We start from the raw sequence: 22,328 nt of genomic DNA on the forward strand, positions 1-22,328 counted from the left end.
TGCTCCAAGGACCAAGGACATCAACATCGCCTGGCAGTTTGCTGGAGATGCAAATCTCAGGTCCAGTCCCGGACCACTGGATGAGAACCTACATTTATGAGAGCTTCAGATGACTCACAGGCAAATTAAATTTGGAAAGCACTGAATTAGGATTCAGTGGTTCCCATCCCTGGCTAAGGGTTAGAATCACCTGGGAGGAGTTGAATACTTATGGACTCCAGGCCACAACCCAGAGCAATTAAATCAGGATCCCCCGGCTCAGGGCTCAGCATCCGTAGCATCCGTAGCACTTTTGCAAGGTGCTTCTAGTGTGCGGCCGGGGCTGGGAACCGTGGGACTGAAGGAGCACCATCTGGCTTGGACCCCACATTCACCTTGACCTTACCAAGCATCTGTGATTCCCTGTCTCATCCATTCGACTATAACTGGCACCGTCTTCCCCATGAGACGCACAGCACCACTCCGGCCCTCTTGGAATGGAAACATCTTTAATTTCAAGTGGCATCTTGTACAATGACGTGTAGAATTTAGAACTTGGGCCTAGGCAGAGTCTTGCCGGGTTAGCACGAGGTCTCCCAGAGCACGTTTCCAACCCCCTCCTGTCAGAAGGAAGGTGTAACAGGCTCTAGACACCTTTCTGGCTGGTTTCCAGCAGATGTTCATTTTTAAATAAACACTTCCTTTTTCCCTCCTTATTCCAATTGACAGCTTTCTTATTTAATAAATACTAAAATTGTTTTAGGCCTATGGCCATACCGCCCTGAATGCGCCCGATCTCTTCTGATCTCGGAAGCTAAGCAGGGTCGGGCCTGGTTAGTACTTGGATGGGAGACCACCTGGGAATACCGGCTGCAGTAGGCTTTAAAAAAATAAAAAGTAAAAATAAATTTATAGAACTATTTTACTACGTTGCATTCATTCTACAGAAGTTTTCTTAAAAAAAACAAATCAAAAGAGACAATGGGAATAAAAAAAATAACATGGTTTTTAAATGAAATCCAACCACAACTCAGGGTGGGGTTTCTAATTAGACAATAAAATGGGGCTAATTGTTCAACCTCATATCGTTGCTATGAGGAGTGGTAATGAAATGTTCAGGTAGCTTGTTTTAAGTGTCTGGTTACCAAAGTAAACGGCACACGTTGTAGAATGAGAGCCAGAGAGATGGCTCATGGAAGAACGGTGCATCAGTAATGGTTAAAGGATTTGGAATGGCTGAACCAGAAGAAAGCAGGCTGCAGACTTATAAATCTTGAGACTCATAGAGGACTATGGCATTTGGACCAACGGCCAGCTGTTTTCCAAAGCTGCTCAAAGAGGGAAACAGTGAATCTGGAACAGTAGGCCTTTGGAAGACAGGTAGCTTAAGGGACTTCATGCCTGATGTGAAGCAGGATTCCTGGCCCTGGGATGGGGACCTGAGGGAGGTTTACAGAATGTGAGCATTATTAATACCCAGTGGTGGAGGGGAAGAGTGTTTAAATCACACCAGATACTGGGACTTAGAAAGAAATGGAACCTTACTGGAAACAGATAGATAAGATGCTAAGTCCAGATTCTGTGAATTTCTAGGTATAACTAGTCTCTGGATGAAACATAACATTTTTTTCCAAAAAGCAAAATTCTTGAATATTAAATCATCAGGGTTAAACAGATATACGGACATCTTTCTTTCTGAATTATTTTGACTAAAACTCCCCTCCCCTTGGTATTAAGAAAGATCAAGGAAACCATTGCCAGAGTTAGTTTTCGCCTCCCTTGCCCACCAGCATTCTTGATCTATTAGTTCCACTATCTGAAAATGAAAATTCAAGTATTAATATTTCATCCGCTCTATTGACTGAAAAGCAAAATGAAGATGCCATGATTAGCACTTTGCACTAATCGAGATGTAATTACAGTGAGAATTCGTGAGGAGGCCTTTAACCCCAGACTCCTGCTGCCCGGGTAACTGATTCCAGCAGGTGGGACAGAGTGGCCATCATGCCTTCCAGTGACCAAGGGCTCCTGGCTTCCAAAGACCTTTGTATCTTTCGGTTTTGAGGGCTGCACTTGGAAGTCCCAGGTGGTGTCTTTAGCCAGTTTCGCTAATTTTAAGAGTGGCTGCAACTCCTGCCCTCTCACAGTCGACAACATCCTCTGGAAAACCTAGATGGATTTTCCATTAAAGCCATAAACTAGCGTGTGCCCATGAGGCAAGTGAAGAGAGTCACTTAGCAGGAAATCCTGCACAGGAGAAGCAGCTTCTCTGAAGGCTGACTGTACAGTAAGGAAGCATGAAAGGTCATCTACCTGCTTTCGGCCAGGGAAACTTGCTTGGTGTCTGGATCACATGACAATTTATAATGCAGGCTAACCCCTGGAGAAACTGTTAATGTAGGCTAACCCCTGGAGAAACTGTCTATTTTCCTGTAGACTCACTTCATGAAGAGGAAAGGTGCTTTTCTTTCACATTCCGACATGAGAGCCTTGGAGTTGCGGTTTTCCTCACCTCCACGAGAGAAGGAACCCATGCATTTGTTCCGGCCTGGCTGAGAGGCAAAGGGATCTAAGTGTCAGAGGCGTGTGACTGATGTCAGGAAAGGGATTGCTTGGGACTAGGAAAAAAGAGGATGGTACGTATGGATAGAGACCTCTGTGTCCAAGGTGGCAGGACGTCCTGGGAATGTCTACAACGGGACCACGGCCTTCTCTTTGAAAGCCTAGCTTGGCACGGAGGGGTTGAAACCACCGAGGAAAGTCAGTGACCTGGAGGAATACGCCAGTCTGCACAGGCAGAGAGGAAAGTGAGACTCACTTCTGAGGAAGTCCTGGGTCTTCACCTTGAACCTGTGGAAGCCCAGCACCCAGCAGCCTCCTGGGTGATCGGAAAGTAGGCAGAGCCCACAGGCTGAGGGACCACTTTGGGGGTACCCACATGCTTCTAGGCCCCTGTGTGGCCCTGAAGACGGAGAGGGTATCCCAAAGAATGAACAAGACTGGCCTTCTCACCAAGCTTCAAGGCTAGAGGACAGAAGTCTTGTAAATTGATTTTTTAAATATAAAGACATTTAATATTTGTGGCACTCAAGTATTATCCAGTAATTCACACTTACTGCATCTGATGATGGAAAAAACCAAACTGAGTGTTAAGCAAGACTTTTAAGCCTGATGTTTAAAATATATAGATGTTTCAGAGGATGAGAATACAGTCTGGGACATTTACTACCAATTATTTTAGGTGGAATGCTTACTTTACAAGTGCCTTCTCGATTTCATAAACTAGACAGTTTTAGGGTTCTTGCCTTTAGTCAATAATTTAAGAATTGTTGCCAGAAAATCTCTCACTCACAGGTTTCTGAATCATAATGCATGCTGTGTGGATGCCAAGTCCTGGCCATGCCTCTTATTGACAGTTTCAGAATAAGCACAGGAAATTGATTGTTTTATTGGTCTACTATATTCCTTCCTAAAAAATGTGTCAAAGAACACTTTCTGGAATAAAGGCATAACTGCATCATAAAGGCTGCCGAAATCATCAGCTATCTTATACTGCTGTTGGATCACCCAGAGGAGAAAAGTGAGCTTGTGGTATTTTAAAAGATTGGTGAAAATCAGCTGGGAGGTGGCCTCATTGTTGAAATCTTTAATTCTACCCAATCACGGATGCATTGTTTTATTGGTCATCAAATATAAGATAAAAAGACAGTAGCCTTGATCTAATCATTGTTCCAAGCCACTTATGATCCACTATACAAAAGCATGACCCAAAGAATCTGGCTTACCTCTCATGCTAATTCATTTAAAACCTGATTCCCTATAGGGTAGTCAGCGGCCTGACTTGTGTGTTTTCTCTTGACAGTGTGACACCAGGGAAAGATCACTGCAAGAGAAGAGAAGCCTCTTTGCCATCAACCAGTTTTATCACTTTGGGCAAATAATGTCATCTCTCTAGACTACAGTGTCCTCATCTGGAAAATGAGGTGGTTGATATAATAATTGCTAAGAGCCTTCCAGTTCTGCAACTCTATGAAACTATGACTTGTTGCATTTATAAGCATCAGAAATGCCAAAGTCATCATCAGAACAAGTGCACTGATCTGAGGACAATGCCTTAGAACAAGCCAGCTTTCCTAATTTAAAAGAAAACACACCACTACGAAGATCTGCCTGTTTGACAAACTATTGTTTGCATCTATTAAAATCTAGACAGGTTATGCCAGGCACACCAAATAACCTGAGTCGGATGATAGAACTGCTGTGGTGGATAAAATCTTCAATGCAAATATGAGGCACTGATTGGATCTGAAATGCATATATTATTCAAAACGTGAATTTATTTAAGTTTCAAACAGATCCAGAATACCCTTTTCTTTATTCATTCAACAGAGAACTCAAATAAGCAATTGGGTATCAGCCATAGAAATTTATGGAAAAGTTCTAAATCTCTGTCTCGTTTTCAATAGGAAATAAGGGGAAAAAAGAAGACAAGCAACAAGATTTCAGAAGAGGAATATACGATAAATACACCCCCACACGGGACAAGCAGAGTGGACAAGATCCTTGCTTGTCTATTTCTTTCCCCACACAGTGGTTCCCTGTTCCCACAAACGAGAAATTCTTTTCTTTTTTTTTTTTGAGCTTCATTTTTTTAAATTGAGAGACATTCTTGAGTGAAGGTGTGTAAATAACTGTCTTTGCGGCTTTATTGCTTCCAGTCATCTTAGTGAGAGTCTTGGGGGTGCAAATGTCTGTAGATCATTTTACGAAGAATTATTGATCCTCACCTAGAGATCAAGGGAAAAGCCTTAGAAAATGCAATCAGAAATCCTGGGTTCAAGTTCTGATTGTATATTTCACTATGTGACACAAGGCAACTCACCTTACCCTATAGAGCCTCAGTTTCTTCACCAACAAAATGGAGCTAATAATATTTTGTATTTATTACAAAGATTAAATGAAACAATGAAGGTAATATTTCTGAGATAGTATCTTTTTTTGGGGGCGTGGGAAATGCAGAGTGAGATAATATCTTAACAATTATAAGTTACGATCATTGATTTTATCATTAGGTTAAAAAAATATATATATACATCATCAGGTTAGATTCAGCCTGCTGAACTACGGTTTTACCACAGGGCAGGATCTTTTAAAATACGATATATTTTTGCTTCAGTGTTGAGAGATGAAAAGACTTTTTGAAAGCTACAGTTTATAAATGTAATGAATATAAAGTAACTTTTGTCATGTAGACAGTTGATTCTTGTTATCCGTGGTAGTTATATCCTATAAACTCTCCAAGAATACTGAATTAGTAAATACTGACCGAGTATTCCTTGGGGAAATAGAGTTAGGTTCCTGTGAGCTTGTGGTCACATCCTGATCAACTGGTCAATATAGAATCTTGTTTTACGTGTGCTTCTGTTTAAAGACACCGTCTTTAATATATATTTTTGTTTCACTAACATTTAACTCAAAGCCAACACATTACAACTCATGCCTGAATAAAGCTTATCTAAACACACACATTTTCCCTGTAAGGCACATCACAGCCTTCTTGCACTTAGGAAAACTAGACAGCACTCCAGGGCCGTCCCGGGGAGCCATTTTATTTTATTTTATTTTATTTTTTTTTTTGCGGTACGCGGGCCTCTCACTGTTGTGGCCTCTCCCGTTGCGGAGCACAGGCTCCGGACGCGCAGGCCCAGCGGCCATGGCTCACGGGCCCAGCCGCTCCGCGGCATGTGGGATCTTCCCGGACCGGGACATGAACCCATGTGCCCTGCATCGGCAGGCGGACTCTCAACCACTGCGCCACCAGGGAAGCCCCGGGGGAGCCATTTTAAATGGCAAAATTTCCAACAAAAAGCACAAAATTGCAAAACAACTGGCAGGAAACAGATTGCAAAAAAGGCACTTGTTTGCAGTATGACGGTTGAAATTTCGAAGGTAGAGTGTTCCCTTCAGCTGAGAACATACGCATGCGGCAACTCAAATTTTTCACCACTTTGCACACATCTGTGAGTGTCCATGAAATGCCATGAGTGCTGATTTTGTGGTTAAAAATAAATTTCAGTGAGTAGGTGAGTTCACAGATACAAAATCCCACAAATAATGAGGATTGTGTGTTTGTGTATACTTATGTAAGTATTTATACACAATCATATATTCATTCAATACTTAATCATGTGGCAGGCACTATAGTAAGTATTTTAGATATATATTCTTCCTCCTTTATTATAATAATTATATAATCTCAGTATCACCATAATCTTACCAATATGAAATTGAGGGCTAAGAACTTAAAATCACTTGTAAAATTCACACAGATAGAACCAGAATTTAAAGCTGAGTCTGATTTCTGAGCCTATGTTTGCCCTCTGCTTTATTCTGTGTTTCTCCAATTTTGTTTTTTTTAAATCAAGCAAGTGGCCAGGCACACCACTTCTTGTCAAATTGGCAAACCACCTCCTTTGATCATCATACTGAACTCAAATTTAAATGACAAGGTAACAATTTGAAAACCAAGCTATAGATATTTAAAGGCCTATCCTTATTCTAATTCATGCTTCCAATTTTCAGTGATCTATTTTCAGTTATTAAATGCCTACTGTGTGCCAGTAAGTGTTGTATGTGCAGTCATCAACACAGAGGTAATGCCAGGATGCCTCTGGGGCACGTCAGAACTGTTCTCCATCCATCTTCTAGGGCTGAGATATACACACACTACAGCAACTTCAAACTCTTACGGGCCAAAAAATGAAAGAAAGCTTATTGCTAAATGTGATGCCATTACCTGTCAAGCCAGTGATGTCTGAGGACTATATAAAAGAAAGTGCTCAGTATGCATTCTGGCTAAGAATGATGGATGTATTCATAAAAGCTTATATGTGAAACAGTAACTTTTAGGGACAATGTATCAAGCAGGGTGGATTAGGCTCTCCTGCAGTAACAAATAGCCCCCAAGTATCACAATAAAGGCCTCTTTTTTGCTCTTGCAAAGTCTAGTGTAGGTTGAATGGCCCTCCTCCATCCTGTAGCCCAGTCTTAAGACATCTACTCCCAACCAACTGAAAGTCTGGGGAAGGTAGGAAGCGAAGGGTATTTGGATGAGCAATGTCTCTGCCACAAACACAAATAAATTTTCCCGTTAATCCTAAATATAATACCTAACCATATACTCTATGGGTAATCTTAAATCTCACTTTGATTAATGGTGGACAACGGGAAATACCTGTAGTTTAAAGTTTTTATTCTAAGCTTCAAATTTCTTCTAAATCGTTTACATTTTCTTCAAGTAAACTTTTTAAAGGACAGTTAAAGGATGTTTTCTTTTAGGATTTTCTTTAAGATTTTGAGTCAGAACTCAGTCTCATTCTTATTTCCATTATCTTGTTTGTATGGGTTGGTCATAAAAAGAAAGGGGAAAAATCTCTAGCTAGCAATCATAATATCCGGGCCAGTGACCTCAGTTAAATGAAGGTGGTTGTATCCTGTGTTGAACGGTGTCTCCCCTCAAATTCATGTCTGCTCAGAATTTCAGAATGGGAACTCATTTGGAAATAGGGTTTTTGCAGATATAATTATTTAACTAAGACGGACCAGACTGGATTAGGGTAAGCCATGGATCCAATAATTGGTATCTTTATGAGAAGAGTAAAGGACACACAGAGGCACAGGGAGGAAGGTCATGTGACAATGGAAGCAGAGATTGGGATGATGGATCCAGAAAGCCAAGGACCGCCAGGAGCCTCCAGAAGGCAGGCAAGGATTTTTCCCCAGAGCCTCAGTGTGAGCGACGCCCTGCCCACACCTTGATCTCAGACTTCTAGCGTCCAGAACTCTGAGCATAAATTTCTATCGTTTTAAGCCGCCCAGTTTATGAGACGTTGTTACAGCACCCCTGGGAAACTATGCAGATCAGACCTCAGATTTCAAATAAGAATTCAAAATCAGGAGGTGTAAGTATAGGAAGGTTTTGATAAAATCTGGTTATAATTTCATCTCTTTCGTTGTCTAAATGCCTTTGAATTTCAGGCCTAGCTGAGATATTTGCTGCCACTCACATCTTGCAGCTTCTCTGGAGAATTCCTTGATCTCAACAAGAGGGAGCCACTGGCCTCCCCTCTTTCTCTATTCTCAAGGTACCTCCCCAAGGCTCGTCTCTCTAACTTCCCGCCATCTGTCCTGATCTCTCCACTAACTCCCATCCGGTGTCTCCCCAGCGTCTCAAAGGTGTGTGGTCCTGGGGAATGTTTCATTTTATACACACACACCTATAACACCACCACTCTCTCTCCTCGCCGCCTCTCCCCCCGAGATCATTCATCGTCTAGATCAGAGGTGGGCAAACCTTCCACATAAAGGACCTTGGAGCAAATATTTTAGGCTTTGTGGATTCTACGGATTCAACTCTGCCATCGTGGCACAAAAGCGGCCTAGACAGAGCGCAGGTGAATGAACACAGTCGTGTTCCAATCAAACTTTATTTACGGAACACTGAAATATGAATTTTCTATATTTTCTGTGTGTCACAAAATATTCTTCTTTTGATCTTTTTTAAACCGCTTAAAAACATAAACACCATTTGGGGCTTGCAGACCACACAGAATGGGCAATAAGAGGTCAGATGTGGTTCTCGGGCCAAAGTTTGCTAAACCTGATCTAGCTCAGCGGTTCTCAACTGGGGTCAACTTTGTCCCTCAGGGAACATCCGGCAATGTCTAGAGACGTTTCCTGTTGTCACATGTCTAGTGGGGCTCTTTTGTCATCTAGTGGGTGGAGACCAGGGATGCTGCTAAACATCGTACAACGCACAGGACAGCACCCCTCCCTTCACCAAGAATTAGCCAGTTAAAAATGTCAGCGCCACTGAGATTAGAAACTCTGAGCTAGATAAAGGGTTCCTGTGAGAAACTGAGAGCCCTCCCTAACACCCCACGCCATAGGTTATATAGTTATTAAGGCCCTAGTTGGACGACTCTCATCCTAAATTCTTCTCAGATCTCTCCAACTGCAATCATTCTAACCGTTCTTCAATAGATCCTGTGTATCCATAGATCTTCACGGTGTGTTGTTCATTGTAGCCAAGGGCCCACGTTTCCCCCACGGCGAGCCTCAGAAGGGCATGTGGTGTCTTACCCACTTTTACATTCCCAGGACCAAGGGTGACAGGAACTGAGCGAGGAAAACAATGAACTCAAACCTGCAAGTTATGAGCTCACTTGAGGCAGGTACCAGGTGAGGGAATTCCAGCTTCCGTAGAGAAGCTACTTCTATGAGCCCTTAGTGTGGAATTTTCTGTCCCAGAATGCCAGAGTTGCTGGGTGGATCGATGGCCAACAAGGCCCCATGCCTGATGCAGCAGGAACTACCTTTGGCCAGAAAGTCAGTGGGACTGGAGCTGGTTGAGAAGAGCCAGTAGGACTTCCTGCAGCCCCTCTTATGGCATCAGTGGAATCTTCAATTACCCGTTGAGCTTGGCGTCCTGTGGCATCACATGAGGCTGGAGCAGGTGGGACCACAGAGCCAGAAATTGATTTGCAGAATCCCGCAGCTCTGTGTTTGCCCTGCCCTGCTCCCATCCCATGCACCCAACGGCCCTTGGAGCCCTGACTCAGCCCCTCCTCCTAACCTCTGAGTTTCTCTCATCCTGACCCTGCTTTGCTCTCCCCATCTCACAGCCCACCTCTGCCCCACCCCAAGCTTCTGCACTTGACTATGCCTCTTCCTCCTCTGATTTCTGGACTCAGCTAGTCCACACTCTGGACGTCCCAGGCCAACACCACCAATGGCTCCCTCCCTGCACACAGCACAGAGCCCCACTTCTCCCATCCTCCGACTTGCCCTCTGCTCACATCCGGTCTCCTGCTCGGTCCTATGAGCCCCTGTCCACCCTCCCTCTCTACCCAGTCACGCTGGATTATGTCTCCTTTGGCAGATTTCCCTGGCTGTTTTGATTCATCTTCTCCCCAGGTTCCTGTGACCTGTACCCTGACCCCTACATCTGCACTCGTACTTGTCCTCAGGCAGGGACAGAGCACCAGGTGACACTGGCTGTCACTCTCTGTTTCAAGCACACGGAAGACAGGCTGTGTGTCGGGGAGGATGCGGGAGAACAAGAGTGGAGCCCTGTCCCCTCCAGGAGGTGCTCTTGGTAAAGCAGATTCACCCACCGGAAGCAGCCTTGGATGACAAGACAATAAAGTATTTCAAGAGCAAAATTACATGGCCCAGAGCTCAGAGCAGGGTAAATAAAAACAGCTTCACTTCCTAAGCAAACAGAGCAAAACATTTCCTGAGCTCTACGTGGCCCTGTGATCAGCACTTTGCATTTATTAATCAGATCCTATAATCATTGTGGAACGCCTTTGATATAAGTAACAGCATTAGACCCATTGTACAGATCGGGAAAGGGCAGTCCGGGCAGGTGAAGTCCTCAACCAGTAAAGGGTGGGGTCTGACTGACCTGCTTAGTATCACAGGACAAAGTCAGCAGTGGTTTTTGCACAGCGAAGTAATAAGTTATACTTGGGGGTAAGGCCCTGATACAAAGATATACCTCCTTCCCTCAGGCAAGTCTCTGAAAACACTCACGTCAGTGTTCCCTATGTTGAATTTGAGGCTCCCCAAGGTGAAATAAGTAAAGTATACGTAAAGGAGTGCCCTGTTTGGCTAATTATTTACTTAGCCCAGGTGTGTTAGTTTCCTCTGGCTGCTGTCACAAAGTCCCACAAAATTAGTGGTTTAAAGCAGCACCGTTTTACTATATCACCATTCTGGAGGTCAGAAAACTTAATTCCATAGGCAACCTCAGTTGCCCCTTGCCATGTAACACATATTCACAGGTTCTGGGGATTAGGAAGTGGGCACATTTGGATACACTGTTTGGTCTCCTGCACGCAGTAACAGTGCCCTTGGGGCACCACCAATGGCAGACCTGCAGCCATTGAACATATACCCCTACAGGGCACCCAGGCAGCCAAGGGGAAAGTCCAGCACAGCTTATGGCACAGGAGCCCCGAATGGAGCCATCCACCTGGTTCCTCATCTTCCGCTGCTCTCCCCTTCCTACAGACCCAGCTCCTGTGAGGGGCCTCCAGGGCCAATCCCCGCCTTCTGTGAGCAGGTTTACATCAATCTTCTAGCCCTTTGTGTTTCCACTCTGATCACACAGCTCCTTCCATATACCTGAGATTGGCACTCTCTTCTGGGCCTTCATTCTGGTGTCTGGTTCCTTATCTGATCCTTCAGAGACGTTGAGTTCTTGTCTTTTCATTTTTTTTTTTTAAATAAATTTATTTATTTATTTTTGGCTGCATTGAGTCTTTGTTGCTGTGCACGGGCTTTCTCTAGTTGCAGTGAGCGGGGGCTACTCTTCGTTGCGGTGTGCAGGCTTCTCACTGCGGTGGCTTCTCCTGTTGCAGAGCATGGGCTCTAGGTGCACAGGCTTCAGGAGTTGTGGCTCGTGGGCTCAGTAGTTGTGGCTCGCGGGCTCTAGAGCGCAGGCTCAGTAGTTGTGGCGCACGGGCTTAGCTGCTCAGCAGCATGTGGGATGTTCCCGGACCAGGTCTCGAACCCATGTCCCCTGCATTGGCAGGCAGATTCTTAACCACTGTGCCACCAGGGAAGTCCGAGTTCTCGTCTTGAAAAAGATTTACTGTCACCTCTACTTGCTTGCCAGTCCTCAGTCCCAGAGGCAGAGTCCTGCCCTCGGCTTGGTGGCTGCGTCTCTCTCCTCCTGACAGGTTTCCTAAATGACAGAGCCTGTTTGTGTCCTCGGCTCCGTGGTCACCCCCTGCCCGTGAGTTCACAGTCCCTGCTCCCCCAGCCCACCAGCACCAGCACCGCCCCCCTCTCCTGGGCCAGGCCCTGCCTTGGTTCGCAGAACTCATCCCAGAAAGGTCCGTCTCCAAGGAGACCCAATCCCGGGCACCCTTGTGCTCCTCTCAAGGCAGAGTTTGAATAACCCCGTGTTAATCATAATCCGGACGTCAGAGGCTCTGATAGAGGAAAGGGATCAGGCTGCCTACTACACCCCATCAACTCACCAAAGGCTCACCTGGGAAGAACACAAGACCTTCTACTTTTCAAAGCACTTTTCAATCTATCATTTGCTCTGTAAAAGGGCCAGTGAGGTAAATGCATCCAGTATAAGCAATAGACGACTGATGGGAAAACTAAGGTTGAAAAGTACGTGGAGCTGCTAAAGGAGATGCGACAAGACCGAGCCAGGGCCTCATCTCCTGTCTCCTGACTCCCAGGTTAGGATTTTTTCCGCCATATTATGTCAGTGGGTCAACCCTGTAGGCAGCATCTGCTGAGAATCTCAGGGTTGGAAGGTCTTTAAATGTCATCTAGGCTAACCATGTAATCTAGGGACATTACATGTCCTCTTGGTTAATGTCATGGTGGTGGCAGCCCCTCAGGAAGTGCCCTGCCAAGTGGTCAGCCAGCCTCTGCTTCAAAGCAGCCCCCGACACACAGCTCACCTTTAAGTGTCTCTGAACGTTAATAACGCCTTCCTTATCTCGAGCTCAGATCTAACCCCCTAACGTCTACCTACTCATTGGTTGAATCTGTTGCACCCAGGCACACACATGCATGTGTGCACACACACATATGCATACACACACACACACACAACAGGGAAGAGCCAAACTGGACTACGTGTTGGAGCTGTTTCTTTTACCTTAACCTTTGCTTTCCGCTGCTTTTGTTCATTAAAAGGGTACTATCTATGCATAACTGCCTGCCTTGGGGAACCCGCCCCTCTGCCTGAATGTTAAACCGAAGTGCCTTTGTTCAGGGAAACTCTGGACCCTGTTCCACCCGTAGATGGCTGCAAGAAGGAAGAAATGAACACATCCCCTCCCGGAGGCTGGCCATTCCAGGGGACAGTTGCCTAACTTAGGGCCTTTTTACTTTACTTCCTCATCTCCTCCCTTTCTCTGTGCTATAAAATAAACTGGCATCCAAACCCCGATAAGACGGTGATTTTGAGACTTTAGTCTGCCATCATCTCGGTCTGGCGGCTTTCCGAAGAAAGTCGTATTCCCTGCCTCAACACCTTGTTTCCGATTTATTGGCCTGTCGTGCGGCGAGCAGAGCGAACTTGGACTCGGTAACACACACACAGCATGACTCTTTCCCATGACAGCCTTCTGAGTAATCTCTTTTCCGTGCTAAACAACCCCGCTCCCTTTCCTCTCCCTCCAGTGAGAGGATTTCCATGCCCTTCACCATTCTGGCCTCTGGCCTCTGAGTCACCTCGAAACGCTTCCCACAGTGTGGCAGTGACACGACCACGGCAGCCTAATCTAGCCTCCGATCTGGGCGAGACCTCCACGCTGAAGTCTGCCAAGGCTTAGAGAATGTGGTGGGTCCCGAGTCCCATCACGCTCTCATGTTACAGAAGGATCTAGAAAAGCGTGAACCGGAGCAGAGATTCCACAACACACTAACAAACAAGATCCGGAACTGGGTTTTGTTCTAGCGGCCCTGCCAAGCATCTCAGAAATTCTAGTAAATACAGGTGCATCTGGAAAGGCAACCCAAACCTAAACTGTGTAATTCGGCAGGATCCCCAGCTGATGCCTGATCAAAGCACCTCTTGAGTAGGACGAAAGGTAATGATTCCCAGATACCAGCTGCTCGCCCTCGTCAGATGGAGTAGCTCGGAGAAGCAATGAGTCGTGCTTCAATTATTCGTACCCAGAGATCGCCACCACTCAAGAGCCTGTCATTCGTGGAGGGGAGGCTTCAGCAGCACACCTGGGCGGAGAGATTGCTTCTGAATTCAGTTGTTTATATGTTCTGTTTTTCCCTTTTGTGTTCATGACAGAAGTAACGTCAAGCCCATCTGGTTGATTAGGCAGAGCAGTTCCCAGATGGGCAGAGGACAGTGAACCTTCGGCACCGCTGCGGGGTTCGGCTGCGGGCAACAAGGGCGGGTGGCCGGCAATCCCGACTCCACTAAGGAGCAGAAGGGGCTGCACCTGGGGGCTCAGGAAGCCCGTGGCCTGGGTCTTCTTTTCTGCTGCCTCTTGGTCCTTACCCTGCATTTGCAGTAACTGCACTTTGCTGGAGACCAAGCCTCAACCTCTATCCTAGGTCTGGCAAACCGGGTTCGGGGAGCACTCTGGTCTAAAATGATGGTGCCCTGCCATGCTCTGAACAGCCTTTTCTCTCCCTAGAGCCCCAGGACTGCAGCCAGCACCCTGCTACCACCTGCCCGACTTTCTTGATGCCGGTACCCTGCTTGAGTCTCAACATGATCTCGGTACCCAGAATCTCCATTGCTGGATTCCACCCTCCTATCAGGCCCTCCACCCCTGTCCTGTGCCTCAGGACGTAATGCCTACCCTCTGCTTACACTTGTACCTGATGACTCACCTCCCTGTAGGAGGACACATTGCTTCTTTTGCTCCCTGACAGCAGCTGGCTTGACAACAACGCCAGCCCAGGGATCAATGTAGCTTCCCAGGCTCCCCAGTTCTGTCTGAAGTTACCAATGTTCCAAGATCCTTTCTGCTCAAAGCAGCTTTGGAGGAGAATGGATGAGAGGTTAAGCTGAAGAAAGGGAGATGCTGGGAAAAGACGACCAGCATCTGTTTCCGTAGCCCAAGCCACGAGCTAATAGCTCCTGCTACCTTCCCCCCACCCACCCCCATTCCCTCCTCACCCACCCAGCAGCTTGATGCCTGTCACAGTGAGGACTGGGCCAGCCCCATGGACACCAAGACTAAGTCATTAAGGAAACACTGCAGTTCAAGGATTTTAGATTCTTTTCCTTTGGAATATATTGATGGCAACTAACAACTCAGGATAACTCAGAAAAACAAACTGATGCTTGGTTGTCTTAAGGATGTATTGAAACTCACAAAGAACTATTTTTTTTTTGCCTGGCGGTGATTTTTTTTTACAGAAATAATCACTCCCATTTGCTAATTAATGTGATAAACAAAGATACAGCCTCTTCTCTTCCATCACCACCTCCAAAATTAATGTTAACAGCAATACTAAGCTTAGGCAGAGAACAAATGGGCTAGTTACACATTCATGGAGAACAGGTAAAAACTTTCCAGTGGTTGTTTCTTTGAGGTGCCTATTTCAAGAGATTTGAGGGGGAGTAGGTTACAAGGTGAGCATCCAACCTTTTAGAGGGTAAGAATCAAGACTTTCGACCAAGTGCCTGCTTATCAAATGTCAACACACAGAGCGTGCCTAAATCAGGCTGAGCTTGTCTCCAAATTCAACGTGCTTTGCAACGCCATCCTCTGTCTGAACGTCATAGCCACCTTTACAAAAACAATGGTCTTTAGTTCAGCTAAGTAGAAAAATGCAGTGAAAAGATTCCTTGCTCGTCTCCAGGTAAAAGCAGATATTTTTCTTAAGAAAAACCCCAGTGAGGATAAAAGCCAAGTATTGTTTTAGACTCTCTTCAATTTCAAAAATACCATTGAAAACATAATTACACCCACGATTTATGCATGATGCGTCAGGCAGCCAGATACAATGCACTGCTACCTTGTGATTGCACTGAAAAAGTCAACATCAGGAAATATACCCTCAACTTCTTGGGATTATCACCTAGTCTAGTAACATCTTTGCCACAATGTAAATCTTGTCCAAATAATCTATCTTGATTAAATGATAACAGTAGTCATTTAGTTCTATGACTTAATAGACTTCTGAAGAATTTTTTTTTGTTACTTCTGAAGAACTAGAGGGTCATATGATCTGTTATCAATGTTTAAGCTTTTTTTTTTTTTTTGCGGTACGCGGGCCTCTCACTGCTGTGGCCTCTCTCCTTGCAAAGCACAGGCTCCGGACGTGCAGGCTCAGCGGCCATGGCTCACGGGCCCAGCCGCTCCGCGGCATGTGGGATCCTCCCAGACCGGGGCACGAACCCGCGTCCCCTGCATCGGCAGGCGGACTCAACCATTGCGCCACCAGGGAAGCCCAATGTTTAAGCTTTTTATTGTGAAAGTTAATAGGCTTGAATCACAAGATTCCCTACAAAGATGACTGAAATGTCATCTGGGGGGAGGGGGTGGGTGCACCTCGGGTGTCAGCACATGAAAGTGTTTTTAAAGACTCCTATTTTCCTCCTCCATATCCCCATGAAGACGAGAACATTCTCCAGGATTGAGTAAGGAAGCAATATGTATACAATACACTATCCATCACCCCTACTGATTACAGACCCAATCTAGAAAGGACAGTGTTCCTTACATAATAGATCGATTATCTTACATAATATACGATAAATATGACAGACAACATCGTGCAGGATGGAAACAACCATTCAGAAGATGCAAACTGCTGAATTACGAATCTGAAGGGGCCAGGCTGAGAGAACCAGAACTTGGATTTAACAGTCTTATGACAGCACAAGTCCCGCTGGGCTACCTGCTCATCCCTTTAGGTTTTCCTGTCATCCACTCTCATCCTGGCAGCCACCCGCGAAGAGGGAGCCTGATAAATGGGACGGGCACTGGATTTCAGTGTCTCCCCGCCATCACTGTTCAGACACCTACCTGTGGTCGTTAATGGGGTTTTCTCTCCTAGCAACAGTTTTAACCTTTTGGCATGGATTTTGCCTTGATAATGTGAGTCAGCCACCACCGCGGAGGTGAAGGACATGTTACAGAGGGTACAGCACTTGTTTTTATCCACCATGTCGGCATCGCTTCCCTGTGAGGGAGAGAGATGAAAAGAACATTAGCAAGAGCCCCAAGGCCTCTGATGTTTCTGTCGCATTCCGTTCTGTTGCACGTGAAACTTACCATAGACTTTCTTCTTGAAATGTCTGTATTGTCTTTGCTCTGCAATCTCTTTTTTCTTCTCCATGATAATCATCAAAACTTTCTCAGTTACTAACTTCAACCTATATTTAAGAGGGACCGCTGCTGCCAGCGCTGGGAACACAGGACAAATGGGCGGATAGGAACCACCCGCAGAAAACCAAGGCCCACAACAGATGTAAACACATGGGACCTGGCACCGGGAGGAACGGGGTCTCTCACTTCCTCCATTATATGCATCAAAGTAAGTAAAATATTGGAGTTCACATGGCCTGAATTATTTAGCAAAAATTATCATTTGGCATTCAGCTCTGCCTTTGACCCACTTTAGCTTCACCAGGATACGTGGTCCCCTGTTCAAGATTTTTTTAAAGATTTCTTTAAGGAATTGACTGTTTTTCATACTTAATTTGAGCCTATATCGTAAAGCTATGCAACCATGCTGGCTGAATTTTCCAGGAGAGTTTGTGTCATTTTCCTTTTCTTCAGGACAGGTGATTCGTTAACTGCTGCACAAAATACTTCAATCCAGCTTGAGTTTTACTCCTTTGTAAGACTTCACGAAAATGAATAATGATTTGGAGAAAATAAATCCTTTGTCAGACCATGCGACCCGGCTACTGTGCTCACAGATCATCAATTACCTATATTCTGTGAGGGGAAGATTAATCCATAGGCTTCCCTCCTGCCTAGTTAGAAATTGAGGGTAAAGGAGGCTCTCAGATAAGGAGTTAATCTATTCCTTAACGGAACAGCAGTAGCAAAGCATCTCTTTATTAAAACAGCAGCCTTGGGTGAGTATCTTGCCCGACAATAGCCCCTTCTCCTATCCCCGGCAGGCCCAAAGAGTGCCATTTAAAATAAAAAGGAATGAAACTGGGTCATTTGTAGAGACATGGATGGACCTACAGACTGTCACACAGAGTGAAGTAAGTCAGAAAGAGAAAAACAAATATTGTATAATAACGCATACGTGTGGAATTTAGAAAAATGGTATAGATGATCTTATTTGCAAAGCAGAAATAGAGACACAGACGGAGAGAACAAACATATGGATACCAAGGGGGAAGGTGGGGTGGGATGAATTGGGAGATAGGGATTGACATATATACACTATTGATACTATGTATAAAATAGGTAACTAACAAGAACGTACTGTACAGCACAGGGAACTCTACTCAGTGCTCTGTGGTGACCTAAATGGGAAGGAAATCCAAAAAAGAGGGCATATATGTATACGTATAGCTGATTCACTTTGCTGTACAGTAGAAACTAACACAACATTGTAAAGCAACTATACTCCAATAAAAAATTTTTTTAAATAAAATAGCATGGGGACAAGGATGAGGGTGGGGATGGGACTGAGAAAGGGAATTCTGTATTTTTCTGCATAATGATAAGATGTCCAGACTGCTGGAGAGTGTTGCCTTGCAAATTATGGGGCAGTTAGAAAACTAACTCCTTCCTTCTTAAGGCATTCGTTGGTAATAGGGCTGACAATTGTCAGTCAATCTTGGGAGGAGTGGGGTGTGTGTGTGTGTGTGTGTGTGTGTGTGTGTGTGTGTGTGTGTGTGTGTGTGTGTGTGTGAATGTACCAGGAGGCTGGGCTGCAGTTCGGGGATCGGGGAAAGGGAGAGACGCCATAAGAGTCTCTGAGATTTGCAGTCCCACCTACAGCTATTTATTCTCTTAAACTTAGCATTTAAATCTTAGCATCTCCCCAGCCCCCTTACCACAGCTAATGAGTGAGATTGAAAGAAATGTACTGCTAGGGGCTGGAGTGGGGGTCGGTGAAAGGAGACAGATTCTATGGAGAGGGGAGGGTCTTCCCGAAAGGGGTCTCCTAGAGAGGCACAAACCTCAGGGCAGGACGTCTGGGTAGACATAGAGGCTGGACTCACTGAGTGTACCCTTGCTGAGGGTTTCAAGCCGAGGTTTTCTCCTCAATAAAAAACTAAAAAGTGAATTCCCTGGCGGTCCAGTGGTTAAGGCTCTGCGATTCTACTGCACAGGGTGCGGGTTCAATCCCTGGTCGGGGAACTAAGATTCTGTATGCCTTGTGGCACAGCCAAAAAATATTTTTTTTAATTTAAAAAAATAATAAAAATAAAAAGTCAAAATGAAGTCATAAATACTTGTATCCCTTTGTCTGGTCTACTATGGAGCTGACTGGACCAGGCAGGAAACAGGAGAAGAGTTGGCTTCCCCGCGTCGACCTCACCAGCCTAGCCCAGGAGGTGCCCCAGATCTGTGTATGGGGTAGAGCTAGGAATACCGGGAAATACAAACCGGGGAGTTACTGAGGGCTTTGAGCCCAATAAATGAGGAGTGGACGGGAGAGGACTGAGAGACACGGACCGGCACTTTCCCACTCTGTGTGAGAGGGTATTTGTCCTACATTTGGCGGCGGGGGTGAAGGAAGGTTGTCAAGGTGAAAGTCGTCGTTTGAATTACCCGTTTTCACCTACTTATGCATAATATGGGTCAAAGCACCTAATTTTTTTCTTAAAATTAGGCAGAAGATTATTAGCCAAAGCTTAACGCACAACCTACACCTATTTAGATCATGTGCATCCCTCCTGCCTCTTTTAGCAAAATTGCCGGCCCGGCCTGCCCCTCTCTCCCTGGAGTTCTAAGGTGGAGACATTTCTACGGAAAGTGACTGCTGTCATTATATGAAGTGTATTCAGAACTAGTTTCCGGGGCAAAGGACAGCCCTTAAACTGGATAATGACCAGTGGGTTTATGGTATTCATTCACCCAACACATTTTTAAGGACCTCCTAAATGTGTGAGATGCTGTGTTAGATGAATATAACCCTACTCCTTGTTATTAAGGAGGTTGGGACCAGGAGAATTGGAGAAGGCAGGTATAAAATGAAAGAGAAATATTGTAATCAAAGACATATAGTCTCCTATTGGACCCACGTTCTCTCAATTGTAAGGTAAAAAGACTAGTAATGTAAATGAGCCTATTTCTGTGGATTTTCATCTTCAAGCCTTTCTTGTGCCTGGAATGTCCTTCCTCATCATTTCTTGTCTAATCTCCTCTTTCCAGAACCTGTTCTCATGGCCCAGGTTAACCATCACTTCTTGAGATGAAGCTTCTTCTGTCTCCCTCTTCGGTCCTGCAGAAGTGGGCACTGATCTTAGGGTCCTCTGTGTGTCCTGTACATACTTCTCTTATAATAGAGCACTGAGTCATGATGTTTATTTGTTTTCATATTTGTTCCCCTTGTGAGGAAGAAGGACATTGCTAAGGTCAAGGAAATGGATACTGAGGCCCCAGCTTTTAGCACAATGCTTGCCACACAGTGGGACCTACAGATATTTACTGGATGAATGGAGGAGTCGAGGGTTGGTTTGTTAGGTTAGGAAATTGCATGCCATGAAAAGTCAAAAGAGGAGACAGGTAATGCAAGGAGGTCTATGGTCAGCCCAAATCTTTCAGACTAACAGGAAGTTGGCCAGAAAAAGAACCAGAATTTTCAACAATTTATAAACTAACTTGAGGGTTCAACTAGGGCAACATTTTCCAAAAATTTGTTTGTTTCATCATGGTTTTAATACATATTCTTAGATTTCTGCTCTGCTGGGCAATCTCATTCACATCACAATATAGAACAGTGGTCCCCAACCTTTTTGGCACCAGGGACCGGTTTCGTGGAAGACAATTTTTCCATGGACCGGGGTTGGTGGGGGGGATGGTTGTGGAATGATTCAAGGGCTGCATTTATTGTGCAGTTTATTTCTATTATTATTACATTGTTGTATATAATGAAATAATTATACAACTCCCCAGAATGTAGAATCAGTGGGAGCCCTGAGCTTGTTTTCACTTGCCACTCACTGATAGGGTTTTGATATGAGTCTGCAAGTAATTGATTTATGATGGTCTCTGTGCAGTCAAACCTCTCTGCTAGTGATAATCTGTACTTAGAGCCGCTCCCCAGCGCTAGCATCACTGCCTCAGCTCCACCTCAGATCATCAGGCATCAGATTCTCATAAGGAGCACACAACCTAGATCCCTCACATGCACATTTCACAGTAGGGTTCACGCTCCTATGAGAATCTAATGCCGCCGCGGATCTGACAGGAGGCGGAGCTCAGGCAGTAACGCGAGCAATGGGGAGCGGCTGTAAATACAGATGAAGCTTCGCTGGCTCGCCTGCCACTCACCTCCTGCTGCGCAGCACCATTTCTAACAGGCCATGGACCGGTACCGTGGACCCCTGATATAGAAGAATCAAAGAATAATAGAAGCAGAGAACCAATGGTTATGCAAAAATATATCATGGGATGTAATTATGCCATCATTACAGAAGAGGGTCAAAGAAAGTTTAGCTGTCTGACAAGAGAGGGGCTGGGATGCCCTGAGAAGTTAGGCAGATTTTGAGGTCCATAGGACATCTTTTATAGGATATTTTACTAAAGAGGTCAGTGTAACTCACATGATGCCACCATCTCTGATTCCTCTAATGACCCTGGTGGAGATGCAACTACCCAGAAAGAATCTCAATATTAACCAAGGGCCTGGAAACTGCCGGAATTTAATTGTGTGTTCCTGGCTATCTACATCCTAAATTCATAGCTCCTTGCAACTACAGATCATAGCATTGTTCCTGGAGTCTCCTACTGCCCCCCAGAGCCCTGTTCTTCTATGGCTCAGGGGAGAAATTCCATAAAAGTTGATAAACTGACCTCAATGAACACATTTAAGGTTTCTGGCTTAAAGAATTGAGAATGGCCCCAAACTACCAAGTAAATTAAGAGGAATCCAAGATTGTCTTAAAATATGGGTTTCAAACTGGAGGTAAACATTCAGTGGGACTTTTTCAATGCAGTGTCCACATGGTTGAAAGAAAAAGAAGTTTGTGGAGGGTCCTAAGGCTGCCTAGTCAAAGCATTCTGCAAAGTTAAGAACTTTTCAGAAGAATTCCATCTAGGTGAAAAAACGCTGGCTGACTAGGCCAGAAATCTAGTCCCAAAATTCTGTTTTCTTTTTTTGTACTTTTTTTCTTTTTTTACTTAATTCAAATAACTGTCATCATTCTTCTTTACTTTAAGTGAGTGTAAAAAGCCTGAGAGAGAGACTTTTATTTCAGAATATCAGAGTGAGGAATCCTGTGAAATCGTTCCCTGGAAAAATAACCATAACCAGTGAAAATTCTTTTTTTAAAAAAAAAAACCTTTAAAGTCTCTGAAAATTATCCTAAGAGCAAACACCAACTTAAAAAATATATATCTATTTAAGAAAATATACTAATATACTCCCTCCCTACTGACCCCCCCCCCAGTTCAACATAAAAAATGGTCCACTCTGCTGTGTGTGGTCAAGAAATTAGTGTTCCCTCTCCTATCAGCTCCCCATTAAGAGATATCAGGAAGAACAGGTCACCAACACATCCCCTTTAGCTCCAAGCTGTAGAAACTAAATTCTTGGCAATGTAGCCCAGACAGAGATCAGGTACTCTCTTCCTCACTCTTATTCATAGGACAGGAGCTCTTTCCCTGGCATAGCAGGCCAAGAATATTGGAACC

At 44.9% G+C, this 22,328-nt stretch overlaps 1 protein-coding gene across 1 annotated transcript in view; it reads right to left on the minus strand.

Annotated features, from left to right (window-relative positions):
• Nucleotides 1–22,328, minus strand: part of ZMAT4 (zinc finger matrin-type 4) — a gene marked incomplete at both ends in the record, with an annotated part of 213,751 nt that overhangs the window by 81,170 nt on the left and 110,253 nt on the right. Inside the window, one exon of the mRNA XM_082863723.1 lies at nt 16,521–16,677. Coding sequence (XP_082719849.1) covers nt 16,521–16,677 — 157 coding nt within the window. The remainder of the gene's footprint in view (nt 1–16,520; nt 16,678–22,328) is intronic.

The sequence above is a fragment of the Leucopleurus acutus genome (genome assembly GCF_964270905.1).
Source record: "Leucopleurus acutus genome assembly, chromosome: 21".
Lineage (NCBI taxonomy): Eukaryota > Metazoa > Chordata > Mammalia > Artiodactyla > Delphinidae > Leucopleurus > Leucopleurus acutus.